This window comes from Apostichopus japonicus, chromosome 14, assembly GCF_037975245.1.
Source record: "Apostichopus japonicus isolate 1M-3 chromosome 14, ASM3797524v1, whole genome shotgun sequence".
Lineage (NCBI taxonomy): Eukaryota > Metazoa > Echinodermata > Holothuroidea > Aspidochirotida > Stichopodidae > Apostichopus > Apostichopus japonicus.
In genome coordinates, this window is record NC_092574.1 from 25,783,435 (window position 1) to 25,794,753 (window position 11,319).

General features: G+C 35.9%; 1 protein-coding gene across 1 annotated transcript; it reads right to left on the minus strand.

The window, feature by feature from the left end:
- Positions 1-58: 58 nt before the first annotated feature.
- Positions 59-11,317, minus strand: LOC139979793 (mitochondrial import inner membrane translocase subunit TIM16-like). The gene is made up of 4 exons (XM_071990904.1): positions 11,176-11,317; positions 10,146-10,233; positions 8,417-8,625; positions 59-1,422 (listed from the first exon to the last, which is right to left on the minus strand). Exons 1-4 carry the CDS (start codon positions 11,176-11,178, stop codon positions 1,309-1,311), a joined length of 414 nt encoding a protein of 137 aa, XP_071847005.1. The 5' UTR covers positions 11,179-11,317; the 3' UTR covers positions 59-1,308.
- Between the last annotated feature and the right edge of the window lie 2 nt (positions 11,318-11,319).

Here is an 11,319-nt window from a genome sequence, read left to right on the forward strand (position 1 = left end):
CCTAACTCAATGATTGAACGCTTTCTAAGACACAAATCCAAACACCTACAGAAGTAAACATAGTATCGCTGCTCTGTATTTCATATGCAAACTACTGCTCAGACATATCCCTGAAACAGATCAACTGTACAATATGCTAAGCACCTAAATACAAAGGCACTGTGCAAGTAGATACATCCTTAAGTCAACATTAATTGTTGACATACCCAAACATTATGTTGCTCACTTTGTGTAAAACAAAAAACACAGCATTTACCTTCTTTGCATCTATCACTGGTTTATGGACTCATTCAGCGATTGTATTCTTTCTATTGCTCTGCTAATGAATCATCTATTTATGCAAATTAAACCAGGCCTCTGTAACATAGGTGATGTAGTTTGCATTATAAGCCATTCTATTGTGCAATTAATTCACCAGTCATTTTCTGATTTCACTACAACTTTAACAGCGTTTTGCAAACAAATTGTTGAAAAGGAATTGGGTGGATGAGAGGAGTTCAGGTATAGGCGTTCATCTGGTAGAGAGCCCTCTGTTTCAAATCAATAAGCAGCACATGCTTTGTCCCCAAAGAGTCCAATCACTTCTTTCTCCCTCGTTCATATCTAGTCAAGGACCTTCAAGGTCAAGCCTCCCCTCTCCCTCCCCACCTCGCAGGAAAGACCATTTCTTATTTTGCTTGTGTCTGCAAACTTTATACCTTTATCCAAATTTTTGAGGTCAAACTTTCTCCTCTTCCCAATGTGTCAATGGATTAACTGACAAACTTTATTCCTTCTTGTATCACAAGATGCTGATGTAAATAAATATCATGGTGTAGGATCAAGCTCTTTGTTTTGCAAATAAAAATCAGATTAATTACCCGACCAAGTATCTATTAGTTTCTTCTCCAATAACTTACTCTTCTCTTTCCCATTCTGATGCAATCAGGGGAGAGATTAATGATTGGCATTTAATACACAACGCTTTTATAAAATATTGCTTAACACTGCAGAGCAGCAGAGACATTAATCATCTTTCAGAAATGTACAAAGAGAAGAACTTGATAAATCTGAATATTGCTATACAAAACTAAAACAAGTCAATCTCCCTTGAATCACAAATAGTCCTCTATGGTATGAAGCTCTATGACTTCACTGAAAAGCTAAATCCCAAAACTCTTGGTTGCTAAGACTTGAACCAGCCAGCAGCTTCACAGTTTTTCACACAGTAACTCTCTCCACTTCTTATTCTTTAAGAATCCATTTTTCCGTTGGTAAAAGTTCCCATTGGTAGGTCAGTTGGTATGTTTCCTCTCATTTAAGCTACTATCATGTCCGTGGTTCTCCTTGTGTATTGTTAGTGTTGCTGTCTGTGATGGTTCTTCCTTTGGCCTGTTCTGCCAGTTTTAATTCTGAATCTAACCTCTCCTTAGCTCTAACAACCTGAAGAGACAGAGAGAATGAAGTTAAAAAGGAAAGATATGAGGAGCCTCCCTCCAGTTAGTTGTCACGCAAGACGAATAGAACACCAATACTAAAGTTATTTGATACATTAACAAGCCCTGGTATTCGAGGAAGGGGTTGTAGAAAAATCATAAGAGAAAAGAAATTTATGATATTTATGGGAAAAAATATTCAAAACGTTACTTCAATAGATAACAATATTTTTCAACCAAGCACCCTTAATCATATATTTCTCAAAGAGGAATAGGATACCATCTACCCATAGACTCCTTCTCTTGGCCACAACATCCTCCACTGGAGGGTCACCAAGACGACGAAGGTGAAAGTTGGGGTCACTGAGCAAATACAATTTGAATACCGTTACTTTAAAGTACTCTACCAATGAAACCAACAATATGAATGAAATCTTACAAAATCTTATAGACCTTTTCATTCCATAAATTGACCTTTAATGTGGACCCACAAACTATTGTGTGTACCTTTAAAAAAAAAAAAAAGCAATTTATAACTTCCACAAACTGCATCTCCAGAAAAGAACTTTTGACGTTTGTCTCGGTTTTACTGACCCCAGATGACCTTTGACACCTGTTACTCCACCAAAAGACAATCTAGAATTCACATTCATTACAGAGAAGCCATCTTGTCAAGTATGACATCTGTCCACATTCTCCTCCTATCTTGTTATAACAACCTTTCCAGGGTTTCATCTCAAACTACCTTTCACGTCCACCAAGAGTGTACACTTAATCTTTCATATCGTAATGAATGAACATAAACTTTGTCCATGCAAAATGATATCTTGAATATATTTTGACCATGGGACCTCCACGGACCTCACATGACCTAGGAATACCACCAATTGCCAACAGGCGTCTTGTACTTAATTATTATGAAGCCATTTAATATCAAGCATGAGTTCTCTTGGAAATTTGGGTGTACAATGACATCAGTGTTTACAAGCTACTGTAGCATTGTAGTGTATATCAGAAAGCACATCGACTGACTTTGTACACTGCAAACTAGAACTAAAACTGGAGCTCCAAACAGTTTCTGCTGGAGATGACTAGATTATTGCCCTCATACGGTATGTATATATCTTGAAACTTTGAAAACATTTCAAGTTTTTGAGTAGAACCACCTGTGAGTCTGTTTCACACGGGGAAACTCTAATTTTAGCAACAAAGTCTGAAACTGCTATAATATAATGTACAACTTCCATCATAAAACTATTTCAGTTTTTTTCTTACTACCTTCTTCAATTCATGAATGTCAAAGTTTATGTATAACTTTTGGGAACTTCTTCTTTGACCTTTTGACCTCCATGCTAGTACAGTTAGTTGATACCTACAGAACATATGCAGGTGATTTGTTACATTCCTCAAATTATAAAAAAAATACATATTTCAAATTCCGCTGGATTATCGCTAAATCATAATTTTTGGCAAAGTTAAAAGTACTTGAAACCGGATCAAAAGTTTGATGAAAGCCACAAACTTCTTCCTCCTTGTTCCCATTATTGTATTATTTATATTTATTTATTTATTTATTTATTTATTTATATATATGTATCACAAACAATTGTGAGAAAACATGGTACAAGACTAGAAATAGCAAAATTGCCTGAAAAACAGTGACAAACTAACATCAGGGAACATGAATCAGTCATATCAAGACTGAAGGAATCAATTGAGAGTAGATTTGTATATTCAACAAAACTAGTGAAACCCTACTCAAACCACTTTTGAAGAAACATTAAAATTTCCAAGTAGGCTGATTGATTCTCTGCGAGCCAGTTCTCTCTGGCCAAGGTACATTATGTTTATAGACAAAGAGAACAGCAACTTTATGTCTTACAAATGTTATAAGCCTACAGAACGGTAGAGTGGAACATCATTAACACCGTCCCAACAACCCCACCCTCCCCCACCCCCCTTTGTTACCTCTGCTGATGATAAGTTACTTATATCTTAACTCTACAAATTCTGCTGATTTGAAGCCTGAATGGCGGAACGCTGGCCACCACACTAACATGGCTTCCCACTTGCACTGGCACTACCTACATGCTGTGTCCCCTCCCCCCTCCAAAGTTGCTCTCACTTTCCTGCCCGCCCCCCTTAACCCCTTATTTTCAATTGTCGAGCCAGATACAGTAGAACTAGTCACCGAAACATCTGAACAAATCCTAAATGTTCAACAGACATTTACGATACTAGAAAGGGGCTTAAGCACAAGTTACAATGTACGTGAAAGAAAAAATGAGCAAAGGAAAAAAAAAATTCAAAAAAGACAGAGAGAAAAAAAAGTTAAGGAACCACATACTCATTCTCACATTACAAATTACACAAATATTCAATTTCATTACGGACTGGATGCCCTGCTGTCCACAGCTCAGGTCAAATCAAAATTTCCGTCTGGATTGAATCTTCTCTCTTTTGATTATTCTTTGACAATGTATCACAATCGATTTACAAGACCGTTGACATTACTCCTGTCTCTCTTCTGAATAGCTTTATGTTAAATGCCATCTAAACAATCCCCTACCCGGGCTCTATATACCCAGAGGTCAGGGGTCAATTGATGAGAATTAAGTCAATGTTTCTGGGAGATACTGTATTGTGGCAATAAAGGTAACCCAGGAGAAAAGTCACAGAGGGGGACTAAGAGAGCCCAGACCACCCTAGGTGCTGATTGACAGGCTAGGGTCTCTCTAAATTACCCCTAGCAATCACTCACAGTATGATGTCAAAAGTAACATGATCCAGATATGAGCGAAACTGAATTGCTTCGGAAGGGTAAAAGTTGACTGAACTGGTAAATTAAGACCGGAGAAGAAGATGCTCCCACTGAATAGTATCATGTCTGCTTCTACATCTCTGAGACACATACCTTTGTTTCGGTTTGTTGTGACAACCAGCTCATTTGAACGGGATACCTCACATCCAGCATTTACCGAAAGATGCATTTGAGAGTGGGGACCGTTTTAAAAAAAAAACGTTTTATGACCGGGATTTGGCTGATTTATTAAAAACATGCAATAAAAAATAATAAATAAATTTAAGAAAAAAGTAAAATCACTGATTTGAATTTAACAAAAATATACTTTTTTTTCAAATAATAGTTTTGAACGTTGTTGCAATATCGTCTAATATCTATTTACAGATGGTGAAAAGTTCGTACCTTCACTATTAATACTTGATGTATGCATATCTTGTATATATAGTACTATATACCCATGATGCATCACTCATTAAAAAGAAAGGAGTTGATAAACCTTACTCTTCCATTTATCACCAGACCATAAATTAAGCACTCTGCCTTTTAAGATTCCTTTCCAAACAAACATTTAAAAATTAAGAACCTGAAATAGTCCAGATTTTATAACACTTTGGCAATATTTAAGTTTGTTCTGTTTGATCATTGTTTGGAAGGGAGAGTGTGGGTAGTTTCTCTCATTTTATCATGCATTCACATGTATACTTTTTCATACACTTAGAGTGCAGCTTAAATATATATTCACTTGACAGGTTTACTTATTTCTACAGCTTCCTTTACTTCCATGGTATGTTGACAGGATTTAATTGTCAGTCTGTGGCGACCACATCAACATGGTGTCACAAACACAGTAGGAAGAGTTCAGAGGTAGCGCCCCCCCCCCCCATTCCTTTAAATATACACTATATCTCAGTGCATCTGTTTCTTTAAAGCAGTTCTATATAGTTTGCGAGACAATTTTTATCAAATCAATGTAGGGAATAATGACAACAACACCATCACAACTATAAATCAAAGCTTAGGCAGACTACTCGGTTGTCATCACTGAATGTAGCCCAGGGCTTTGAGATTAAGTGAACCAAGTACTAAGTACTAGATCCGAATACAGACAAATGTATACAGATTACAGAATATCACAAAATAAACAGAATGGATTGCTGTCGGTGATCACCTGCAGCCTGGCCAAACACCTCACTGTCACTTTAAATCCTTGTCATATCTCGATAGGTTGGAGTACTGTAATAGTTACGTTAGTGCCAGAAATTAAAGGGGCACAGTGTTAGGATAATACACAACACTTATTTGGACTCTGATTGCATTGTCCAGCGGTTAAAGGCCTATGTCTGTTGTGTCAGTTATGCTTATCAATCTATATGTTTGAATGCTTCCATATTAATATTTGGGGGTTAGAGAGGCAAAGTTCCCAACTATTCATTCTTTATTAATTAACATGAAACTCTAGAGATTCTCATTGAAGAAAGATCACTATAGTTTTTTCTTGACTTTTGAAACAATACTTTATGGTGCAAATATTCCAAATAGTATCACAGTAAGCTACTGTACTATGCAGAAGGTAACATTTAGTTTATGAATATTCATAAGACCCTAATCCAATCACCAATCAGACAGTTTTTCTGACAATTAGTTTTCTATGTGTCTACACTTCCTTTATTATTCTCTGCACAAGTAAAAGTATTTATTCTAACTCGTCCTGTTAACCCCCTTGCTTGTCTTGAATATTCACTTTGTTTAAACCAATCATACTAGTGTATATCTGATGTATGTAAATGATCATATTGCATCAACCTTTCCCATCTTTATTTTCTTAAGACAAGAAATATTATTAACAAAAATTTTTTTAAATAAAAGTATCCTTGAGACTGCAATGTATCTTTTTGAACCAGCAAAATAGATAGCATGATAATAAGTGATTCAGAAGAAGGCAACGGTGGGGGTCTTTAATTATAGAGAATTAAACTCCCGGTGATCACAACAGGGAATTTCCTCTTTGATAAAAAATAGAAGAGAAAAGACAACAATGTTCCATTATACCAGTGAGCTGCCAGGGGGTTGCCAGTTCCCTGATTATAACTGTACTATTAAGAAATTTGTCACGGTTCAACTCTGTCGCCCCCCCCCCCCCCTAAAAAAACAGCAATTTAGAATGTAAGGCTTGGCAATAAAGTAAAATAGACAGAGGCATATAAAAGAGAGCTGGTGGACAATAATTGGTAATTCACAGTAACATCTCGTCACCAAGGTGATACTATGTAGTAATTTGATTCATTATGATCAATATTATAAACTTAAAGCCAAGGTTGCTTTGTGAAATTACCATCTTGATTCAGATAATGTGGTTACTCATATTGCAAAAACATGAAGTAACGTGACATGTGACTGTGGTATTTTGAAATTTCAGATATATATACTTTCAGAAGAAGCTGGCTCCAACCCAGGTAATTCATAGTTCAGTTTTCAAATAGTTTCTACCAAAAATTCTGAACAGTCTTTTTTTTTTTTTAATTCTCAGTAAATACCTACCAGCAATTCACTTTGATAGCTTAAAAATAGTTTTTTTTTATTTTGGGGGGTGGGAGGGGGGGGGCAATTGTTCAATTTTGCCTCCTTAACACTTGATCAAAACTGATATAATGCTTCTTGGTCATTTCACAATTTTAAGTGTCATTTTCCATGGCTGCATGTCAAATATGCTAAATTATAATCTGTTGACTACTTCACCCATGTTTCCACATTACAACTCATGTTTTATAGACACTCGAAACTATTTAGGCTTGGTCATACTCAACTTGGACGTACCAAGCACTGCTACCAGGAAATATTTCAACTCCAGGGTGGATGAAGAACTAATGTGAAGTTGTCATCAACAGTAGAGGGGGCTATTCAGACCGTGCACTAATTCAGATGGTGTACTGTATACCTTATTCCTAGTTTGAACTTTGAATAAATAAAGGGCAAAGGCCCTATGAACGTTAGAAAAAAAAGGTCAGTTGTTATATATCACAAATTAAACAAAAACATATGCCTGCCACTGTGTTAGAGTATTTTTTTCTTTTGCTGGTGCGGTGACCTTTAATTCTCTGTATAATGTATGAATTTTATATTTCCCAATTAAACAATTTGCATACTTTTCTCCCCCACCCCCCCCCCCCATCTCCTGACAGTTTAAAATGTTGTATTTGCTTACTCCATGCAACTTTAGGTTTCAGTGTTATATTTTCTCTTTTGTTTCTTGCTGCATATAGTGTCATAATTGTATAGTATCCTGTTTGACTGATGGATTCATCATTTCAAAGTAATTCTTCTGATCTTATTACTCTGATAAATACAAATTACACAACAGCAGAAGCTATGTCAAATCTGCTGAATCAGGACCTTATTGAGGATCTGTAAATCAAACAGTCTGAGCCATAAAAGGACTTCAAATGGAAAGGCATACACAGACAGCACTTTACAATATCACAATAAAAAAATAAAATTTAGACTTAGCTGTAAGTAAGAAACAAAACATCAATCCACTTCAACCTTAGAATAAAAGAACAGTCTAGCATTAAAAAGCATGGATTCTTTCTTTGCTAAAATGCAAGGCCGGTCAACTTCAGAGTTTAAGTACATCTTTGCATAAAAAACACAAATTCACTCGTATTAATTAGGGTATGTAAAATTCCCAGCACTTTTAACATCAGGCTGGAATGCTACAATCAAAGTCATCAAAGAAAGATGAAAAAGAAAGCAAAAGATGTGATTTGGATGCCAATTTGCATCTATACTATCAAAATGGAGTGTTGGCTCAGTGGTTAACGCCGGCGCCTTTCAATCATAAGGTCCCCAGTTCGAGTCACTCCAAGATTAATGTATGTCGTCCAGTTATAGAGTTGTTGACAATTAACAATTCATAATCATGGACGTTAAATATGAATGTAAGAGACTGACTTCGGTCAGCTTGCCACTTTGATAAGCCAATGAGGCTTCTTCGCGTGTTCCTGCTTGCAGGAGGATCTAATATACATATACATATACACATAAAATTGCTTAATATGTGAAATTCACTTTTTGGTACAAATATGTGAACAAATGAATGTTGAGGATAAATTTCACCTGGTTGTTTAGGCTAGGTTTCTCTTTGTCAATTTGACTAGAGCTGGGCTATCCTTTTAACTCCCAACAGTTAGCTTTCTCTCACCTTAGATTGCAAATAGAATGATCCACCTTTCTTTTTGTCATTGACAGCAAACAGGTGGTTATAACTCTTTGATATTTCTTCAGCATCTACTTTTGATATATTGAGGATTTTCTGGGCTTCTTCTACCGTCATCCCAGAGAGGCTGTTGGCAGCAGCTGTTTTTGCTCCTGCTTGGCCTCCACCTCTTTGCTTAGCTGCTTGTTGACTAGCTATATAAACACACAGAAATAAAACAAATCATATTTTCTGTGCTTTCAGATACATGAGTTGCAATATTAGTTTATATTCAATTAAGACTTGTGGATCACATTTCTGGAAATAGTGCATATCCTAAACATTATACATATATAGAAGAAATATTCATGCAGTCTTCAACAAATTTCTCTCGAACATCTATGGCTTGTACCGTCCAACAAAAAGGTAAAACATGGTAAATCCAAACTTTTTCACACAAAAATCTTTTGAAAAGATCTTCTGATGGCTAAAGCTGATTGATTGTCAAACTTGCTGAAAATTGTCTCAGAATGCACCACTTCGTGTTCGAATTCTACTTTTGGCTGGAGAGAACCCCCAGACACTGTACATTGAAGTTGGCTTCAACAACCCTATGATTGCACCCCTCTCTTGTAGAATCCTGCATTTGCCCAGGTTGACACTTCTATAACATTCTTTAAGCAGCTTTTCCATTAGAGTGACAATCTTACCAAACCTACTGATTAATCCTCAAAATAATATTGCAATTGATCAGACTATGACATCCTCCTCATGTTTTTTGGAAGATGAATGCTCAGTGAGCAAGTCATAATATATTCAAATAATACTTACAGTAGTTACTCAACATTTCATTTATACCAAAACGCATTTTATAGTGTTTTTAAGTATTCATCACAGGTACAAAGCAACTTGGCAAATTTTCAAAGTATTTGGTACATTTTTAGGCATTATTTGAAATAAAACTGTACTAGCCATGCTTAAGTGAATTATCTTGTAGCAAACAACATCTAACAAATCAACTCAAAAACATTATTTTTCAGTAACAGCAAAATTTATCAGTGTAACACTTAACAGCTCAAAAACCTTTCTTTAAAGAAGGATAAAGCCAAATTCAAACATGACTGATGGAACAAGAACACATTCTAAGCATCCTGGTGACATTTGCATCTAATCTCTATGTGCATGATATATCAAAAACTAAAAACTGTCACAGTTTGCACTGTGAGTGAACTTGAAGCAAACAGGTGTGAAATCATAGTCGCACACTGACAAAAAAATGTTTTCTTTTACTTTATTTTTCACTTTACTGTTTTGACTTTGGATCAGACTGGGTTCCAGCTTTCTCTTAGAAGGTGATGCGAAGTTGACAATATACTAATGATGGTTGCTTTGTCATGCTGAAATGCATGCCAAGTTTAGGCAGAAAACGTTTGATTAAACTTTGAAGAAAATTGCAACGCAAATTTGCTAGTGTGAGTGTATGACATGATTGACATCATACGTGTTTGCTCCAAGTTCACTACGGCTGCAAAACGTGTCAACTTCACATGTTGTTATATCTCCAAAACTGAATGTACAGTATAAGAATTAAATCAATGCAAACTTCCCCAGGGTGCTTAGAAATATGCTCCTCGTTTATCTGTTGAATGTTAATTTTCCTCTGTACACTATCCCCTTTAACAGCAGGTTCTACAGGCTACAATATATTACATTTATAATACCATGAGATACATACCTTGAATTTCTTGCCTCAGTGCTTTAGCAAATGCCCTGCCAACAACCTGCCCACCAAGGACAATTATCTGCGCCAAATATTTGGCAGCCTTGAGGATATAACAGAAAATATATTGAATCGAAAAGATGAAGGTTTTACGTTTTACCTGTGACTGTACCAGTTTCCATCTAATAAAAGGATGTCTTTGTAAATGAAGTTTTTCAATGAATGAAGAACCATCAGCTTCTTAGGGTTCATCAATTAGTTCAAACATCTATGTAACATAGACAGTGGCCTTTAGATAACAGCCCTGTAAAATATACTTGAATCATCAATTGTACTTTACTTCTAAATTTATGACTAGAACCTAGGCCTAGGCAAGGTTATGTCATCCATTTTAACATGGTCTGAAACTAAAAGCACTTATTTGAGATCCAAAACCAATGCCATTCGAAGGGTTACCTTAACTGATAAGTACTATGAGTATGAGTGTATCATGACAACTATTACTCAGCCAACAAAATCTTGTCTAATTGTCCTTCCAAATGGTGCTGAGTTACATTGGCAAGTGAGCATACAAATGCCATAAATGTAAATCTAGTGTTGGATTATCATATTACTGAATTAGTACTGTACCTTACAACCTGATTTACTGTAGGCCTAAAATCATGCTACTTGTTTTAAAATGGGAACAGCTACTGCTCTATAGGATACAATACTAGCTTTCCCTGAATTTACACGTAAATTTACACTAAAATATCAACAAAACTGACTCAAAATAATATTTATCATGCGAATTAGATCTACTTTGGTCTATGGCCTAGTAATAGGACTATTACAACTTCAATTCCAGGCCCAGTCCAGTACTACTACTACTACTAGTGTAGTAGTACAAGGTACAGTAAAAGTGATCGCAGAAGTGGTACGTACAAGTTATGTGATGCCCACAAAACAAAAACCTTGACCCAATGCATTAACACCTAGCATTTGACTAAACGTAATACCATTGATAAAATGTAAGACACTGGATGATGATAATAATTTAACAAACCATTTCAATCACTACTAAGATCAATTAGATTCAGTTCAGCGAAGATATTTAGGCCCACCGTGACTGCGTAGTTATAACTAAGATGACTTCTATGCACTTTTTCAGATGTTGCGCAATGAGGTTAACGAATTTCGAGACATGTGA

Coding starts and splice junctions, on each gene's coding strand:
- LOC139979793 (XM_071990904.1), bottom strand. Junction 8,626..10,145: donor ACTGAGGCAAGAAATTCAAG/GTATGTATCTCA, acceptor GTGTTTATATAG/CTAGTCAACAAGCAGCTAAG. Junction 1,423..8,416: donor CATTCTATTTGCAATCTAAG/GTGAGAGAAAGC, acceptor CTGTCTCTTCAG/GTTGTTAGAGCTAAGGAGAG.